Genomic DNA, 21,231 nt, shown 5'->3' on the forward strand with positions numbered 1-21,231 from the left:
CTTCCGAGACTGGAATCTTCTTGTGCAGCATCAACACTTAATAAATAAAAATAAACCACGTTTTATGTTCATAAAATAACAACTTGCAAGTGAATTTCAAGTATGTAAAATTGTATTTAGGACTTACCACCATGTTCTTTCTTGCCAGTAGAAGTCAAACATAAAGACAGCACATCTGACATGATATATCCTCCTCCTCCTTTGTGATTCTTCAGGATGTATTAATTCCCCTCTGTACTCCACCACAAAGTCTCCTTTTTGGAAATGAGAAGTGGCAAAGACCCCTCGACCTATCCCAATTACAGGTTATTATTAAAATGATTACATGTACAGTTATTCATCTTCTTGCCATGGTTTTTTATTCAAATCCACCAACACTAGATAGTTTTATATTTATAGTAATAATAGTTATTAGCTCTGGTTTGGTTTATACATTATCCTGGCACACTAGACCAGGCAAACAATTCAGCTTTCCCATCAGGCCCTTCAATACAAAATCTCTCAATAGTATGAGGATGCAATTAATGCAACAGTACTTTAATCAATGAACTCTACGTACTAGTAAGGTTGTAGGATCTGATACAACTTTGAACATAAAAACACAAATTGTACTGATGACAAAAATACATACCTTTAAAAGAGTTGATGTACATCACTTCCAATTTTGCAGTCTTGTCAACTGCCTTGCTTGCATGTTCGATCGCATCCGTGAGGGGGGGTTTCCTGCGTCTCAGTCCCGCCATTGTGTATGCTATAATCAAAAACAATGACGCTTAATGTGACCAGACACCACCATAATTATTGCAATTCATTAAAATACTTTAAGTATTAGCCAACTACATCTAGTTGATGGATTGAAGTAGAGCTGCTCGATGATGGCAAAAATCATAATCTCGATTATTTGGGTCAATAATTGATATCACCATTATTAAAAACGATTATCCATTTACTTTGAAAACATCAATTTATTGGAGAAAAAAAATGTGAACAGTATGTTTTAACAGTTGATTACCCTGAACTGTAATTACAATTCAACTGAAAAACCAATACAAAAATTATTTCGAAAAAAATAAATAATAAAAATATAATCGTTTTATTTCAATTACGTTGTTTTAGTAATCGTTGCAAGCCATAATCGTAATTGCGATTCAAATACGATTAATTGAGCAGTCCTAGATTGAAGCAGACTAAGCAGGTGTTTCAATGCTAGCAACGTTAGCTAACGTTAGCTAGCCTGCTAACGTGAGGTAGCAATCTCTCCAAAGTGAAATTATTAATATACAAAACCTGTTGCAATAACTTCTTTTTACTGAGTTACTTCATGTTGATTGCTACATTTTAAAGCATGCAAACACATTTTCATCGTCTGAAAGTAAGCTACCTGGTTAATGTTCAGTAAAATATGTGCATTTAAAGTGTATAGTCACAACTTACCTTTTCATTAGCTACGATCCCACTGCCAGTGAAGTGCAAAACGAAATCCACGTGGTTCTCTCCTCATATGGAGCGCTTGTTTTAAATAGTCAGCACATCCTGTAAGGGTGGTCATGCTATCACAATGAGAATTCCTCTCTCCGCCCACCAGGAATATCCCAATATTTAAATCAAGGTGACCCGATCTGACCATTAAAACAAGGCTATTTATTAAGAACATTTAGATTTGTGTTTTATATATATATTAGGGCTGTCAGTCGATTAAAATAGTTAATCGCGATTAATCACAAATTAATAACACATTTTTTATCTGTTCTAAATGTACCTTAGAGGAATATTTTTCAAGTTTTTAATACTCTTATCAACATATGAGTGGACAAATATGCTTTATGCTAATGTTTATTATCATTTGAACAATGACAAATATTCTCATGAATAGTAAACACAACAACCTCTGAACATTACAAATATTAGCCTCAATTCAACTTGGAACCTCTCTCATACAATAAAAATGGTGTGTGTGGGATCGTTGGAGCTATGTGCAACTCAAGGCATATGCTCGAACGGTAGCTGCCTGTACGCTGCAATCATGTTGCATCAGTGCTGAGTGTGCTGACTTTTCGTACAATGTCCCACTGTCTGCTTCCTGCATCAAGTCAAGTGCTCGGCGCAGTTGTGTGGATATAGCGCTCCTCTGTTTTCATTTAAACAGCTCCTTATATCCGTTAGCGCAGCTAGCTAGCACCAGATGCTAACAACAACAATGCACGTAAGGTCTCTCTCTCGCTCGCTCGGGCCACACATACACACACCCTCCCGGTCCTCCCGATGGCCAGTCGGTGCCTGCCGGTGAGCGTGGAAGTGTGGTCTGCCACAAGCGGGCGGCAGGAGCGGGGCTGTCAGCATCAGCGGGGCTGTCAGCATCAGCTTGTAGATGGTATTTTAAACTCGATGCGCTCTGAAACTACGGGGCGGCCGAGGAAAAAAAATACACATGCGTTAATCGCGTTAAAATAATTAGTGGCGTTAATGCGTTAACTTGACAGCCCTAATACAGGGATGCAAACTAATCAGATATGAAAAAGGTGACAAGTGGAATATCTGAGTACTCTTTTACTTAAGCACAAGATCGGAGCACTCTTAGAACATAATATTTTAGCATTTTGCAAATGTTTAGCTTGTCTATGGCGTTTTCAATGTTAAGTTAGCATTTATGCTAACGGTTAGCTTGTCTAAGCCGATTTCAATGTAAAGTTAGCATGTATGCTAACGTTTAGCTTGTCTATGGCATTTTCATGTTAAGTTAGCATTTACGCTAACAACAGCTGTAGTCTGTAATCTCTCAAATCTTTTTATATTTGTTATTTACCTAATTAATGATTAATGATTCATTGCTTGTTATTGTGACAACACAAGTCAAACTCACCAAAAATGTATACATTTGTGTTTTTAATTATGTATTTCATTAAAGACACAAAGCTAAGGAGCTAAGTGCTACCAGCTAATCAAACAGCTAAATATGTTGGAAGATGGCTGCTTGCACATGCGCAGTTCAGCAAAGTGTGTGTGGAGAATGGAATGTGTGTGTGGGATGCAGTACCTGCCTTGGCCAGTAGTGGCCAATACTGAGTTACCTCCTGTTAGCACACTTATACACACTAAGTTGGTAAAAGTGATTTTTGGGGACAACCCTGAAAACTTCACAGGACATAGTTCTGACCTTAATTTGAATGAATATGAGGTAACATTTCTGGGGTCCAGGGTTTTGGACCCCACAAAAAAATTGGACCCCACGGCGTGACTGGGCTGTCTGATGCATGGCCACACAATGTAATAATGACACACACACACACACACACACACACACACACACACACACACACACACACACACACACACACACACACACACACACACACACACACACACACACACACACACACACACACACACACACACACACACACACACACACACACACACACACACACACACACACACACACACACACACACACACACACACACGCTGAAATTCTAAGAAACCAAAAAAACATGCCAGCATTGTTTGCTCAGAGCTAAAACCACAGGTCAAAAGCTCAGCCCCGAAGATTGATATACTTTCAACACTGCCACCGCCACCCCCGCACGAAGCCACGAGAACAACACTTCCCCAAAGCTGGAGTTTGGCCGGTCTTTTGTGAGATCAACCTGCAGCGTCTCTGAATCAGGGCCGAGGAAGGATGGCAAGAGAAGAGGCGATGATGTCCGTTCTGTATCGTTTTACAATGATGGCATTGCTAACGGGTGTCCAAGCAGATGGGTCGGTTCTACCAGAGTCTGAGAAAGTCTTCAGCAGGCCTCTGCAAATGGAACAGGAGGTCAATGAGCAGCTCAACACATCAGCCCTAAACACAGCCTTGGCCTTTGAACCTTACCGTGACCTTGCCACCAGAGCCAACTCCACGCCCGGTGTCCAGATACAGCACAACATCTTGTTCCCGCCCCTTGGGCCTGGCATCTGCTCTGGCCCTGCTGTCCCAAGTGACTGGGTCCGAGAGTCGGAGCCAGGCCCTGGAGGCCTTGGGGCTGGCAGCCAACTCTACAGAGCAGAGCTTGGAAGCCACCATATCTGCTCTCACAGATCTGCAACACAGCCTCGCTCTCCAGGAGGGAGTGGGCGACAATGGGGTGCAAAGGACAGAGTCCGCAGGCGAAACTGAAGTTAGGATTGGGGCCACACGAGAGGGGGACATCGGAGGGGCAGATGCTGGAGACAGAGCCGATGTAGATAATGTTTCAGAGGCGAGAAATGGAACTGAGGATGGGGTTCATCCTGGCGTTCAGTTAAGACTTTGGAACGGCCTACATATTGATGGGAAACCTTTACTAGACTATGACAGCTTTTGGTCCAGGCCTCAGCAAACTGGACCCTCCGCCTTTAACATCAGCTTAGACACGTTGATGAAAGACTTGGAAGCCTCTGATAAACTTGAACTTAGCAATTATGTGTATTTCAAAGGTAGTATTTCAATACATTGAACAGGAATATCCCTAAAATGACAATTACTTGCCTCTATGAGTTCTTCACCAAAGTTTGTTTTTCTGATATTCCTTAACCGTGAACGAAGAATCAAAAGCAGAGAAAAGTCTTTATGAATTGCGTAAAATGGGGGCCGCGTTTAACAACAGCAATATAGTATAATGTTAGTTTACAACTCTCACACAACTCATGCAGTATAATTCAAGTCACATTTATACAGTCGTACCCTTGCTACTGTAAAGCAATCGCGCTTTTATTTTACCATCACTTTTTAACACTTGGAGGAAACCGTACTTGAACGGACCATAGCGCACCTGCGAAAGAGTGAGACTACTTGTTTAGGCGCGCAAATGTTATAATTTCCTCAGGTTTAATTGAAAATGCATGTGTTTGGGAAGTTTTGAGCATACAACTTGATAAATGAGGCTTGGATTATACTACAAGTCCTGTGTAGGAGTTTTAAGCAGATGTCTGGATAAAGTTCTCCTGTTTCAAACGCGGCTCCCGTTTACTTAAATTCATCACGACCTTTCTCCGATTTTGGATTCTTCTAACATAGAGTGTGTAATTGATATACAAATGGTAATTTGGGGGTTGACGTGTCCTCTAAATGTGTAAAGAAATCCAGACAGATGAATAATTTTCCAAATGAAATTGCTAAATTAGAAAGCGTTGTCATTGTGTCATTGCAATACAAACCACTGCACAGAATTTTGAGTACCTGCTTCTTCATCAGTCATTGTTATTTTTGTAGAGCAGATGCTCTCTTGTGGCAGTTGGTGGTTGTAAATTTACACAGCTTTTTTTAATAGCAGTGCATTCTCTTTCTCTGCTAATTCACTTTCATATGTTAACGTTAACTTGTTCCTTTTTATTAATGACACATACATCAGGTCATCTGCCATTTGAGAGGCTCCACACAGTGCCACGCAGCTTCCAGCTGAACGCCACCAGCAGCGTGGAGGTCTCCATGATGTTCAGGGACGACTCTTCTGAGGTGATGATGCTGTACGACACCAACTGCTCTGCCACAGTGGTGCGGTTGGAGTATTCAGAGCGCCTGGCCTCGCTGCTGCTGCTCCCTAAAGCCGAGCTGCAGCCGCTGGAGGACTGCCTCTCCGACAGCCGCATGAGCTTCTGGCTCAGCAACCTGAAGCCGGGGTAGGTGGGGAGTCCTAATGCAACCCTGTCTCCTAAATATTACGTTCCCACAGAACTAAACTGCATTCTCAATTACGTTAGGCAAGAAACGTATTTTCTCCCACGTTACGTTCGTTATGAACGTATCTTAAATAAGTTTATTTTCTACATATCTTTGCTATTTATTGTCTTGCTTATAATAATGATAATAGTAATTTATAAATATCCTTTTAGAGCACACATTTGAAATCATTAGGCGAGGCTGTAATTTCGCGAGCTGTTACTCTCATGAGCGAGGCAGAAAATAATAGTTTTTAACATGCCAAAAAGCTGCTTTGTCGTTTATTGCACCTCAAACATTAAAACAAATCCAGTTACGTGTTTCTGTACTTCCTCTAAGAAGAAAGGACAGTAACAGAAGATCTCTGTGACGCCAGATGTGGTGTTGTTAATGCGATATGATATCCGAAAAACATTTCAGTTTAGGATGGCCGAAGACACTACACTGCCCATAATCCCCAGCTATCATTTGGGACTACAGTCCCGTTGACAAACCCCGTGATTAATCTTCAAGCTCTGTGATTGGATGTTGGAGTGGCAGTGCGCCAAGGTTACGCAGAGCGTCAAGCTCTTTGAAATAGAATGAAACCACGGCAGACTATTCAAAACTGGACTCGAACGCCCCCCAGAACTACACGTGCTGGCTATTGTGTTTCGCAACATGTTCTCTATGGCACGTCTCTACTGGGAATTGTAGTTTTAAAAGATGTTTTCGTTTTTCCAAAAATTAGAAGTTGACAGTATTAAACTGTGTACAGCCCTGGAGGTTTAGGCGATAGGAAACACATTGGTGTGTACACATTTCAAACATGTAATTACTACATGGGTGAAAATCGCTTGTATCCATAATGGGCAGCATTAATATATATTCTACTCCACTACAATTCAGAGGTTAACCTGGTATTTTTACTCCACTACATTTACTTTAGTAACTCTGCAGATTCTGATTAATGATGTGAAATATAAACAACCTAAAGCAGACTTTAGTTACACCTGAGTCAAATTCAGGGAAAGGTGATTGTCAAGTGCCAACAATCAGGCGAGATATTTGATAGTTGGTGCTTGAGAAGACTAAACATTTATCTGCAGATCTCTATAAAGTATATTAATTACTCGTTATTCTCTACTAATAGTTAATTACAAGACATCTATCAATATGTGTGTGTACCTCCACCATTAAACTGTTAAATTCTGCACATTTCTTATACTATCTACATATATAAGAGTATAATTAATGTGTATAATATCAGTTAAAATAAGTGCTTCAACATAGTTAACATTGCAGGAAAGCAATACATTAGACGTTAAGTACTTTGTCAGGCTTAATATTTATCTGTAGATAGATACCCCCAAAGTTTTTTTCTTATTTGAAAGAAGACCTTAACCTAAAGTATTATTTAATGTTTAAATAGAGGTTAATTAGTTTGTCTGTTTTGCACATCCTCCTATTAATATCTTTGTACATCGTGCACTAAACTGTTTTATTGTAGAGATCACTTACAGTATCTTCTTGATTTTTTATATTCTATACTTCTATCATTGACCTTATACTTTCCCCTGAAAGTATGTACTCTTTATATTTTTTTCATCAAATAACATTATTCATCAAAAATAACATTATTCAACAAAAATAATTCAATAACGTGCTTTAACCACTAGGCGGTGCACACAAGGTACACACAGCATACTAATAATAACTTTGTATTAGGACACTTATGTATGTATAACATCTGAAGATGTGTAGTTTTATTCATGTTTTTACATAATTTTACAGGATATTGCTATACTATTTCTCATGCTTTACTTCTACACATTAATATCTGATTTGTAAAACATCACAGACAGGAGGTTTAGGGGACAGGAAACACTCACATTTAAAACATATAATTAATAAATGGGTGAAAATTGCTTGTGCCCATTATGGGCAGTATTAATATATATACCCACATGCCAGCTAAGGTCAGAAGAGCTTTATTTAACAGCTGGTCTTATGTGTGTGACCCCTGTGATAACATTACATTACATTAATTGATAAGCCTGAAACATGCACTTGTCAAGGTTCAGAGGCACATTTTGCAAATATGGCAGTAGCCATCGATCAGCTTAAGATAAGATATACTTTATTGATCCCAAGTTGGAACATTTGCGTTACATCAACATGTGTAACAGTTAAATATGCAGTTGTGTTTATTTGAAAATCATTTAGTATAATCACATAAATTCTGTGTTTTATATTCAACAATTCTGTGTTCTTTATTTATTGATTGTTCAATACCTGACAAGGCCGGAGATGATATATCTACATACATCTTATAAGAGTCTAATACATTATGTATAATATCAGTTAAAATAAGTGCTTCAACATAGTTAACATTGCTGAAGGTATGCACAAATATTGATAGATGTCTTGTAATGCACTATTGAGGAACCTGCGACCCAAGTTTTTCATTCAGTGCAGAACTACACCACAGTTGTGTAGGCCTATATGATATGTCAATAAACCTTAGAAAATCTTGAAATCTTGAAAGGGATGTGCAAAATAGTCATTACATACAGTCTTTAATTAACTATTAGTAGAGAATAACGAGTAATGAATATACTTTATAGGGATCGTATTAATATCTAATAATAAAAATATTGAAATTCAATAATATGCTTTAACCACCAGGTGTCCCTTTATATCAGCTGTGCACCTTTATGGTGTAAATACAGCCTATCTACCAATTGGATCAAATATAAAAGTGAGCCGAATTAGTGTTGATACTGCAAGGAGACGTATTGTGTGAAAATAAATGTAAGATGTTGTTTAATGGCTGATATATTTATGATCCACGTCACGTTTTCAGTTCCTCATGTTTGTCTTCTCATCAGGGCTCTATAAATACAGAACTACGGCAGATATGTAATATGTAATGCAGCCGAACCGTGTATTACAATGCCGTTATGTGATGACTTTCAAAGAGAAAAGCAAGCACACTCGGAATAAGGTATTATTATTATTTTTTAAAAATGTTTTCGGTCTGTTTCCGGTATTTGTTAATAACGATGTGCTCTGAGATGTGAGACTGGAATTGCACAGGGGAAAATAACGTAGGCTATCTTTAGATGCGGATTTTGTTAAACTAATATGTTTAGGCTGTGGACCAACACTATACATTGACGGGGAAGGGGGTAGCAATAAAGATAACACCATTAAACAGTTACACAACATAACAGAAATAATATCGATAGCAGCGTCCCTAGCAACCACCTTGGTAACAATGAAAACGTCGCGATTTCCTGAAGTAATCTTCGTAATAACTAGCAAACTAAAGATCATGTACATCCACTGCACACATAATCTGAAACAACAACTCATATTTCTCGCATCAAATGACATCAAAATGCATTTTAATGGCCAAACTAACTTTAAAATAGGCATTTTCTACCGAGAATAAAACGAATTTCGGCCATGTTTTCTTTTTCTGCAGGGAGAAATTTGAAGATCACGTGACATAGACCAGCCATCGGAATGAATGGTGAAAAAAACGGGGTTTGTCAAACAGAGCACATGGTGCAGGCCAAACGATAGCTGGGGATTCTGGGTAGTGTAGTGTCTTCTGCCATCCTTTACTCAGAAAACATATTTGTTTCTCCGAATCGAAGGGGAAAAATACAAAAGCATTGCACACAATTTAAACCAATCAATGTTGTGTAATTAACAAGGATAATCTGGTGTTTTTTAGTCGATGAGTAGTGCAGATATCACTGTAAAATCAATCGACAGTAAGAGGAGTACTTACTTCCGGGTGTAAAATTCTCCGTTATCCAATGGGAATGGATGCTCACATTGCCTTTAAGGGCAGCCGGCATAAACGAATGCCGTGCTTCCATGAGCGTCAAATCCCGACGCAGATGGGAATACATTGCAATCAGTTGAAAGCTATTTGCGTCCCTTTATGACGCTGAAGGAGCCTAGGAGCGTCACAATTGGACGCCACGGACACTGACCAAACGTCGCTATTGGACGCTTAGGGAGTGAGAGTGTGTTGCATAAAACGGCAAACCAAAGGATGTTGGCTAGCCGTCTTACCCTCAAAGCCCACATGGCATGCAGCAATAGCAGCCAGGTACACCATGATCGTGGAGAAAGCTCTGTGTTTATCGATCAAGTCCTGTAGGAATGATAAAATCACCCCGACAGGACATTGAAAAGAGATGTGTCCTTCTTGAAGGCACCACTCCTCAAACACCCTCCACTAACAGTACGTCCACACAGCAGCTTCAGAAGCAACTTCCACCGCTTCCAACGCTTCTCTGCCCATTGACTTTGAATGGGAATGACGTCACTTTGCCTCGCTTTTTCCAGAACTGCATTGTGGGGGAGCGAAGCGAAGATTTCCAGGATGTCCAGGATCTCCAGGATTCAAAAGTTGAGCAATGTTCAACTTTTGAAGCTGAGCTGGAAGCGCCAGCCAATCAAACACGTTTATGCAAATCTGACAGTAGAAGCGCTAGCCAATCAAACCGCGTGTAAGCAGGGAGAACCAGACCGCAGTTCATTTCCTCATATTCCAAACGAGAAATTACGGTAGCAAATCACCCGGTTCTTTACGACCAGAACTATTAACGGGATACAAACCGGAGGAACCAGGCATGGAGGGAGGTGGCAGAGACAGTGGGTGAAACTGGTAGGTTTTTGCCTGTTTGGGGAGTTTATATATAGGGCTGTCAGTCGATTACAAATATTTAATCGCGATTAATCGCATGATTGTCCATAGTTAATCGCGATTAATCGCAAATTAATCGCACATTTTTGATCTGTTCTAAATGTACCTTAGAGGAATATTTTTCAAGTTTTTAATACTCTTATCAACATATGAGTGGACAAATATGCTTTATGCTAATGTATATTATCATTTGGACAATGACAAATATTCTCATGAATATTATGCCTTGAGTTGCACATAGCTCCAACGATCCAACACACACACACACGCACGCACGCACGCACACACACAAACACACACACCATTTGTATTGTATTATTGTATGAGAGGTTCCAGGTTGAATTGAGGCGAATATTTGTAATGTTCAGAGGTTGTTGTGTTTAATGCATATGCTCGAACGGGAGCTGCCTGGACGCTGCAATCATGTTGCTGCAATCATGAGTGTGCTGACTTTTCGTACAATGTCCCGCTGTCTGGCTTCCTGCATAAAGTCAAGTGCTCGGCGCAGTTGTGTGGATAGAGAGCTCCTCTGTTTTCATTTAAACAGCTCCTTATATCCGTTAGCGCAGCTAGCTAGCACCCGATGCTAACAACAACAATGCACCACGGGAGTTTATTCTCCCGTTAGCTCCCGGTTAGCTCACACTGCAGCGGCCGCTCTAAAGTATTCACTGTCCGACTCACACAAGCAGCTGATGCATATCCCCAGTTCCCTTAGCCTAAGTGAATGTGTGTCAGTCTGAATTGACGCTGTTTGGCATCACAACGCTGTTATGAAAGTTTCTCTGGTATAAAACGGGTGATGTTGGCATAGCAACCAAAGCTAAACTGACTACTTGCATCCGATAGCTGCAATAATACAAAACAACACGTCTGCCTCTCTCCACAATGATCGATAACAGCGAACGGATGGTCAAAGTAAGGTACAAATAAACAGAATCACACGAAGCCTGGTTAGTGTTGCCTGACTTTATAAAGTGTGTTTATAGGCACTACTGCTTGTAGGCAGGCATAACAGTCGACCCATGGGAGGTGGGTTTAGTTTCCTGCACGCCTCGACGTAAGAGAGACGTAAGCGACGTCGCCTCTTAGCTCCAAAGCTCTTGCCTCTGGACCGACAATTTTTTGGAGCTGGAAATGAAGCGGATTCCGGAGCTAAGAGCCGGCGCCGCTGCGGTGTGAACAGGAAAACCCGGCGCTTTTCAGGCTCTAGCTCCGAGCCGGAGCTGAAAAGGCGCTGGTGTGAAAGGGGCATGAGAGAAGCAGACCCGGCGCCAGAACAAATCTAAAGGGAGGGCCTATGATTTTCATGGGAGGGCCCACAAAACCGTCACGTGCTGCGTGCCTGCGGCACAATATATATCAAACAGCGAGGCCAACAGCATTGCGTAAAGACGCACACTTATCGCAAATACATACACAAATAAAGGGCAACATAGAAACCACTTTTGAAACATTGTGTGCGTGGCAGCACAGACACTGGTAAATCACGAGCAAGGCACACTGGTTAAGGATGGCAGCTTCCTCATCGTTGCACTCGGAGAGAAATAGTAGAGACGGAGACGATGAACTGTTTAGCCCGCCTTGGGCATGGTTTACTTTCCTATGCACTGCAGGTGCATCTTTTCGCTCAGCCAAGCTAACTTAGAAAAACAACACATATATATCTGGACTGAATGTGCATCAGGTGAACACACCCTCATTTACATATGACGAAAGCCTGCGTCCTTAAGTAGCACATAACACTTCAGTGCCTCACGGTGGTACAATAATAACATGACATCCCTTTGTGAGCTTGAGTACAGAATAGACATAGGCTAATATATATATATATAACAACAACAACTGAGGACATATGCACATTTCCCTTAACACACACATTTGAAATAAAAATATAACAGCAACAAACTCGGGTCCTTTTCAAACCCGAGTTGAATAAGGTGAGCTTTCCGCTGGTGCAGCATGCTCCGTCGGTGGTCACTGAAAATGTTTTTCAGGGCTGAAAACGAGTTCTCACAGGTAGCAGTGGAGGCCCCGAAAGTTAAGGCCGACTTAAATGCCACTATGACACTTGGCATGGCTTCCAGGGTCTTGTGGAAGGTGGTGAGGAGTGTTTTAATGGTCCATTTTCCATCATCTGGGGGCATAGAGCCTTCCATTTGTGCGCGAAGAAACTGTCGGGCCACAACAAACTCGGCTTCTACAAGTTTAGTGCTGGTCAACTCCAACAGGGGCAATACTTTGTCTGTGTTCAAAAATAAATCACTCTCAGGATCAAGTGAAGCCAGTGATTCCATCAGTGCGCTGTTGCGCTCTCCAAAGCGTCGTGCCATCTCTCCACACACTGCGTCAATGCAGCTGTAAAACAGTCTCCTACTTTCTGTTACTGTTTCGTCCTGGTCAAGCCGTGCTCCAGTAGATTGCTCTACAACGTAATCTTGTAGAGTTGTGTTTTTTGTTGTGCGTCTCTTCTTACTTTGGGGCGGGTCAGTTGTGTCCTCTGCTGCTCCACACTTATCCCATAGCGCACCAAACTCGGTTTCTGTGCGCAGGCCCGCAACACACTCCGTGGCTGAGTTCACCAGTTGGACAGCTGTCAGGAGATCCATGTCTTTCGATTGTAGCATTCTATTAGGTGGTTCAAGAAGCATCAAAATCTTGTTGATGAGAAGCGCAATGAATCTGAAGTCCAGCTTTGAGATGACACTCAGCAGTCCCACAGCTTCCACTCTCAGGTCAGCTGGGAAGGAGCGTGCACGTTGAACTTCCGTCAACAGCTGGGAAATTTCCCCATGTGATTTCTGTATCACCTGCACTGTGGCCAAATGACCGGTCCAACGTTGGTCAAGCAGACGTTTTAGTGTTTCCCCTTGATAATGAACCGCGACTGTGGGATTTTGGATGAATTTACAAGAGGTTACACACGTTAAAAAAATCTGTGATGGGCTGTTCTGCAGACATTGCCTGCACTACCACTAAATGGAGCTGATGATTGAAGCAGTGCACGTATGGGATTTCCCTCTTCAATGTATCCTGAAGGAGTTTCTGTACTCCACCATGTTTTCCCGACATCAGGGAGGCCCCGTCATACACTTGGCTCAGTATTTTGTCTGTGCTCAGTCCAGCCTTGGTCAGTTTGGAAATAACCGTTTGGGTTAGAGTGTTGGCATCCCCTCTGTCTGCAGTGGCTATGCTCAAAAGCCGCTCTTTTATCTCACAGTTTGCATCGATAAACCGAAGAACAATGGAAATATTCTCCTGCCCGGTGGGATCCCTGGTTCCGTCGACTTTAATAGAATACACTGCATCCCCCATCTCTTCGACATTATGCTCAGTCACTAAGGTGCTCATTATTTCTATTATGGCATTTTGCATGTCGTGAGAGGTGTATGTTGCTGTGTGGGGAATGCTTTCCATTATTTTGGCCAACTCTGCATCTTTGTGCAGCGTATACTCAAACAGCGATAGGAAGAGCCCACTGCCTGACTCGGACATGCTGTGGAGTGCATCGTGGTCACCTCTGAGAGGGAGTTGGTTGACAGCTAAAAAAGCTATCATATCAACGACAGCTGACACGTAATAACGGCTCCGTGCCAGCTGATCTGTGTGCACCAAAGTACTAATTTCCTTATTTGTTTCCTCGCGTATCTGTCTCTCTCTCCACAAACTCTCACATGAAATGTGTTCTTTTGATGCGGCATGCCTTAGCAGTCCTTTATCAGTCTGTAATGCGTGTTTCCAGTCGCAAAAACCTTTGACAGTAAAAGCCGCATCAGATGAAGACGTAGGCCTATTCACTTTAAACTGTCTACAGGGGAAACAAAAGGCTGCGTCTGCTTTTAAAGAATATTCAAGCCATGGTCTGTTGTTGTACCATGCAGTGGCAAAAGTGCGCTTCTTCCCTGAAAACAATCTCTCTGGATAATGATCCAGTTTCACCTGGCTGGGTTTATTAACCCCAAGATCATCTGGGGCTGTTGGTCTTTGAGCGGGGTTTGCCGAGGTCACGCTTGTGAGATTAAGGCGTGCTGCTGCAACGGCAGGTGCCAGCAGCACCATCGGCGGCAGTTATTTCATCGCTATTTCGTTTGAATACATTCTTAGATCTTTTAAGCCAATTTCTGATGTCCATTTTGTAATTCAAACAGAAATGGGAGTCTACTACAGAATGCACAATAAACAATAAACAAATCCAGAATTGGCGGCAGAGTTTGACGCTGTGATTGGTCTAAATGTGGACGAATCACAAATCACAACAGACACATGAATTTATTTGACGTAGCCTGCGATTTTTTTTGTAGTTACTATCCGACATCACATACATCGTAGCATAAAAGTTCACAGTTCATTTATAATTGAAATCTTTTTAAATAAAAATGTTGTAAAAAAAATTAAATGTTATAAATAATTTTTAAAAACGTGTTTATTGGGGGAGGGCAGGAATGTCAAATGGGAGGGCCTGGCATGGAGAGAAGGTAGGAAGCGTTTTAGGGTGGGGAACACCGCTAAAAGCTCCGGGTAATTTACGTGCGCCCGCTGGAGGTCTCTGCTCTAGAGACCTCTCACCGGGCGACCTTCGTAAATACCCTATCAGCCTGTCTGACCTGCGTCCGTGGTGACCACCTTCCGTGAAAGGACAGCACCCGTAGGCGCGTCCCGCACTAGAAAAGTCGGGTGTAGTGCCACTACGCATTACATAATAACCAAAACTCTCCGCACGCCGTGGAGCGCGGGGTTTAGTTTTATTATGAGCCCCATGTTGAGCAGGTGCTTTACGAGGATATTTGTCTGCGTAATCTGACTCTGCATCTGAATATGGGTTGACTCTCTCTGGGCTTGTGAAAACAGATAAAGTATAACTGTTTTGAGAAACCCAGGCAGATGTCATGAGTATCTCCTGCTGTATGCTCCTTAGAGCCAGCTGAGATGTCACGCTTACGGCTCCACCGGCACAGCGCATGCGTGTGACGGTGGTGCCTTCACAGCTCCAGCCGGCACAGCGCATGCGTGTGACGGTGGAGCCCTTACGACACCAGCCGGCACAGCGCATGCGTGTGACGGTGGAGCCCTTACGACACCAGCCGGCACTGCGCATGCGCGTGACGGTGGTGCCCTTAAAGCCCCAGCCGGCACTGCGCGTGGCGGTGGTGCCTTCACAGACCCGTCAATAATCCGCCTTTTGAGAGATGCCGTAGCTGCTCTCAAAAGGGGAAGAATTGGCGGGCTGTTTATTGGTTTTATTGATTTTCACACCGCTCGCTTCTTCTTCCTCGACTGCTGGCCGAAATTCTGGGTTGGCTGAGCCTGAGCTGCAGCCGGAACCGGAGATTTTCTCGGCCAACTTGCCCTTGTCTCCAGCCTGGGCTGGGGACTCGGGGTGGGCTGCGACCTCTGCGTCTTCGGTGTTTTAAACCGAGCAGAGTTTGAGGCAGCTTGGGCAGAGGACTGCTGCTGCGAGAGCAGCGGCTGGACCCTTCGAGGGAGGCAGAGGTGGAGTGCCTCGTCCTCCCTCTTCTTTGTCTCACACCTCCTTTGCATGGAGGCGAGAGCGGAGCCGAAAATTCCCTTGGGAACGATGGGCATATCCAGCACATCCTCCTTTTCCCGGTCTGGGAGAGTGGTGAGGTTGAGCCATCTCGCTGTTTCCTGCACCACCATGATCCCAATTGCCTTGCCCGTGGCCTGGACGGCGCAGCGTTGGACACGGAGACAAATGTCCATGACCGCTGCCATCTCGTCCAGAGTGGCTGCCCCCGGGTTACCCGACAGGACCTCGCAGAGCTCCGCTTGGTAGGCGGTTAACAGCGAGGACACATTCAGGGCCCTGGCGGACAACGCTGCCGCTTTGTAGGCCTTTTCAGTCATTGCTGACTGAAAACGGTCCGACTTTGCTGGCAGCGGGGGGTTCCTGCTTGGTGACGGGCCCACCTTTGGTAGAAGGTGAGCCGCTACCAGCGGTTTCGTGGGCGGCATGCAGAGCAGGCCGAGCTTCTCCATTCCGTCACAGTCTAGGGAGGAGGCACCCTGGATTGGGACCTTCTTGCTGAAGGGCCGGTCTCTCCACGAGACCGGCACCTCATCCAACATCTCCGGGAAGACTGGAAGGAGTTGTCTCTTTTTCCCCGCTGCTTGGGGAAGATGTTTTCCCTCGTAGCGGGACCTGGAGGTCTCCTTGGCCATTTCGGGCCACGGGACGTTGAGTCTGGCCGCAGCGCGTTTACACACGGCCTGCAGGTCCATGCTCAGACCGGGCGAAGCTGGTGTGCTATCGCCTGGGAGAACAGCACTTGCCTCAGGCTTTGCAGCCTGAGCCGGTGACATGAAGGTGTCCTCTTCCTGTTCATCCGATTCGGACAGGAGGAACGCCAGGGCGTCCTCCTCTTCGTCCTCCTCGTAATCAGGCCCGAGGACATCCTCCGCGGGTGAGACCATGGTGAGGTCTAACCGGGAGCCCCAGCTTGGTGGATACGGTTTCCCGCGTATCTTTCCAGGGCGCGGGATTCTGGTTCTATAGCCATAGCAGATAGTGAGCCCCAGACCGACACGGAGAGGGGCTCACTCTCTGTGGCGGACGCCCCCGTGTCCTGACTGCCGGTCGGCGGGTCCGTGGACATGGGGGGGTCCTGTTCCGACAGGCTAGCTTGTCGAGCTAACCGTTGGCGGAGGCTCTTAACAGTGAAGCGGACGCAATGTCCACATGAGCCGGGGTTGTCGATAGCGCGGGCGTGTTCCAGCCCGAGGCAGGACGAACAGACCTGGTGTGTGTCTGTGCCCGATATCTTCAACCCGCAGCCGCAGAGTCGAGCCACCGAGTCCCTGACTCCTCTGGTGTGAGGGAGAGGGTGTCCATCTTGGCCGCCTCTTGGCGTGGAGAGGGCCCGCTCTCGACAGGTGGGACGGGAGCAAAGATAAAACCACCTTGTCCTTAATCCGGAGAAAAGGACAGTCTGGGTCTTTTATTCCCGGAGAATACTGACTGGTGTGGCAGTATGCTCCTTTTCAATCATTTTCCTCTCCGTGGAGAAGAGAAAAGAAAAAACGTCCTCGCTACCGTGGTGTCGATAGAGAGGGAGCGAGCTAGCAACAGGTGTGCTGCTAGCTTAAAAAAATCGGACCTACCTTACTTTCCGGGGAAGAGAAGGGCGAGGTCGATTTTAATACTAACTGGCATTAGTACTACAGTCTTCCTGCGAAGCAGAAGGAGTAGCCGGCGAGCGCCCGTCGACCGAAATGGGTATTTGGGTTCAGTCTGTGGACAGTGAAGCTTGCCCGGCTACTGTAGAGATGTGCTCTGAAGCGAGAAGAGGTGTTTGAGTGACGCATGCGTTGTGGCGCAAGCTACTTATAGGGGGTGATTTCCCCTGACGCTGACGTCAAGATCACCAGCCAATCAGGATTGGCGTAATGAGATTGATGCTTCTGTTTGCTCCGCGATGAGGCGCATCCCATAGTGAGACATCGAACGGAGTGTTGTGAATGAGAACCAACGCTGTCATTTGAACGGCGATCAAGCCTGAAGCCACAGAGCTCTTCTGTTACTGTCCTTTCTTCTTAAAGGAAGTACAGAAACACGTAACTCTGGATTCGTTTTAATGTTTGAGGTGCAATAAACGACACAGCAGCTTTTTGGCATGTTAAAAACTATTATTTTCTGCCCCACTCATGAGAGTAACAGCTGGCGAAATTACAGCCTCGCCTACTGATTTCAAATGTGTGCTCTAAAATGATATTTATAAATGACTATTATCATTATTATAAGCAAGACAATAAATGGCAAAGATATGTAGAAAATAAACGTATTTAAGATACGTTCATAAGAAACGTAACGTGGGAGAAAATATGCTTCTAGAAGATATGTAGAAAATAAACGTATTTGAGATACGTTCATAACGAACGTAACGTAGGAGAAAATACGTTTCTTGCTAAACGTAATTGAGAATGCAGTTTAGTTCTGTGGGAACGTAATTTTTAGGAGACAGGGTTGCCTAATGTTGAAGAGGAACGAGGGGAAAACCATGGCAAGCTGTTTTTTTATTCTTGTACGTGCATTGACATAAGTGTCAGCAGCTACAAGGATGATGCCATTTTGCAGTCTTATTTAAATTGCATCAAGCTCTTATCAAATTGAATTCAGTAAGAAATCATGGCCAAGAGGACCTCTAACATTGGGCCAGTGTTAGTAAAATGAAAAAGAACACACTGCTGTTTTTATAACAAAAGAAGTTCCAAAATTGGGATCAATAAAGTATACATCTATCATCTATCTATCTAAGAACTACAGTAGCTTGAAAAGGGAGAAAAAGAAGAAAAAACTAACGATTTACAATTTTTTTGTTGTAAATCTCTGTGGAAAAAGTGATTAAAGTGGTACACTTCCACAAAAAAATCCAAGAAAAAAGACGGAATATTCATAAAATTAGGTTCTGAATCATGGCTAAAGAAACATTTAATATCTAATATGTGATTAGTGTTGAATTTAAAAGGAAAAAAAAAATCTTATATATATATTCTCATCATGCAGTCATAGATTTGATAGAATGAAATTCCAAAAGTCTCTGAGATGAATCATTTTTTTTTACATTACCCCCCTCACCAACGTTATGGTAATTTCCTAATTTTTTCAATTGCCCTGATACACTGTTGTAGGTGGTGACATAAGTGTAAGATGTTATCCACTGACCCATTAACCACACAAAGGTAGTATTTATTACAGGCTAGTTATACATGTGTTTATACTAAGGGTTAATTGGTGCAGCATTGGATAAAATATGTTGAGTTTGAGTGTGTCCATGTACAGTATGCCCTCTGCAAAATGGTGTTTGCCTGTCCTTGAGTGTGCATTATATTGATCCACGTCATGGTGCGGTTCCCCTGCAGTCATTTGCTTTCTGTTGTTGGGTAGCATGATGAATGATGCTGAGGAGATTCTACGTCAGCAATAATTACAGCTCTCCACACATCAGTGAGTAGAAGCCCACAGTAAGGGTCCCACAAGTTGTAACAAGACATCTTAGAGCAAATCCAATAAAACATTGATTGTTTGTTTTCACAGACGGGCAGAAATCCTTTTCCCTAAGTTCCATCTAAGGAAATCCTACAATTTGGACAGCCTCCTGAGGAACTCTGGGGTGTCATCTATTTTCTCGGACTCAGCCGATTTTGCAAGAATATCACGGAAGACGCTGAAACTCGTCAAGGTTAAGAGAGACCCAAAATATCCTATTTTCCTTTGTCAGAATGGATCATGAAACTAGGCCTAAGTGCTTGGTTGAGATCTTATTACACATTAAGAAATGTACCAGACTTTACAGAACTACATCGTTCGCTCATCCCTCTCTTTCTCTGGAATATGCACATTCATATCTGCTCTCTCATTACTCCTGTTTCTGTGCCATTACTCAGGCTCCTCATGAGGTTATGCTGGAGGTGGAAGAAACCGAATCAGATGACGGGGGGAGGCCTGACATACTGCTGGACTTCTCTGTCCCCCCGAGGATCACCTTTAACAGACCATTCATGCTCATAATCTATGACGATCTCACGGGGCTCATCCTGTTAATGGGGAGAATTATCGATCCAACAGAAGTCTAGACCATAGCAACATACTCTCCTTTTTGTGCTTTTCTATTGATATAATACTGCATTCACTTTTCATATATATTTTTTTTCCAATAGTTAATTGGGCATAGTTTTCTGGGGAAATAAATGGATTTTCAATCATTTCCCTGAAGTTGCAGAGTTTTGGTTTACTTCCAATTTACCAAACATTACCGGATGATTTACAGTTTATTTCCCTATTTTCACGAAATGATGAAAGAACATTCAAATGGCAGTGTGACTAAATCTATGCTTTTCTTGCAATAAAACACATAAAACACTTTTCTCCCATCGCAGAAGCATCACCCTTATGCAATTACAGGAAATTGCTTTGCAAGAATATCCAGGCTTATTCACCAACACAGAAAAAAATCATAAACAATAACATTACACATTCACACTGCAGTAGGGTTTAGTAGCTTCGAGACATTCGTTATGTTTTACTTGAGCATCAGACAGCCTTGTAGAGATGATATTGAGTTCATTGAGAAAATGATGAATAGAGCATAGTTTGATGAATAGGACAACAGATCTATCACAAGTAACAGAAATGTCAGCCCATTCATCAAGAAGGGTCCAACGGACTCCTTGAAAAGTCCAGGTTTATGAGCAAATAGCAAGAGATTATGGGTCCCCAGAGGGGAAGTGCTTCACTTTTTTAGCAGCAAATAAAAAGGACTCTTACCCAAACCCTAACTCTGAAACAACCAGGCCTCAATAGACGAAAAAAGGGTCTAAATGAGAGAAGTCTAAAGCTGAACTTTCTTTATTATCAACTTTAGAGTAATATGGCCTTTCAGAGACATATTTAATCAACATTAGTCAGATTAGGTTTATCTTGGTACATATTAAGGGAGTCGAATCAGTATTGAGGCAAACAATCCCAGCCTGGTCTCCTAAAAACAATATTCCCGTAAAATTAAACTGCATTGTCATTCACTTTTTTATGGCAACATATGTTGTATCGGAAAACAAAATGGTGTTTGTGTCCTCTGTAAAAACATTTAAAGCCAGACCATGATGATTTACTAAAACCTAACAAAGTAGTTATTTTGCATTTTTGTTTTGTTACAATGTTCCATAATAACCAGGTGTTTAATGCCACAACTGTAGCCAAGTAGAATACATGTTTCCCTCAAAATGGTATTCAGGATAGAGTTCAGTTGTAAGGAAATGTCATTTTGTAGTAATCAATGGTTGAAACAAACACGAATGGGACCTCCCTAGTCTAAATATTTGATTATAAGTA

The 21,231-nt window shown here is 42.9% G+C and overlaps 1 protein-coding gene across 1 annotated transcript; it reads left to right on the forward strand.

Annotated features, from left to right (window-relative positions):
* The first annotated feature begins 2,295 nt into the window (after nucleotides 1-2,295).
* LOC117440117 (protein Z-dependent protease inhibitor-like) lies at nucleotides 2,296-20,099 on the forward strand. The gene is made up of 4 exons (XM_071201959.1): nucleotides 2,296-2,371; nucleotides 5,370-5,637; nucleotides 19,438-19,582; nucleotides 19,788-20,099. The coding sequence occupies exons 2-4, from the start codon at nucleotides 5,447-5,449 to the stop codon at nucleotides 19,974-19,976; spliced, it is 525 nt and encodes a 174-aa protein (XP_071058060.1). The 5' UTR covers nucleotides 2,296-2,371; nucleotides 5,370-5,446; the 3' UTR covers nucleotides 19,977-20,099.
* The last annotated feature ends 1,132 nt before the right edge of the window (nucleotides 20,100-21,231 follow it).

The sequence above is a fragment of the Pseudochaenichthys georgianus genome, chromosome 24, assembly GCF_902827115.2.
Source record: "Pseudochaenichthys georgianus chromosome 24, fPseGeo1.2, whole genome shotgun sequence".
In the NCBI taxonomy this organism is placed as follows: domain Eukaryota; kingdom Metazoa; phylum Chordata; class Actinopteri; order Perciformes; family Channichthyidae; genus Pseudochaenichthys; species Pseudochaenichthys georgianus.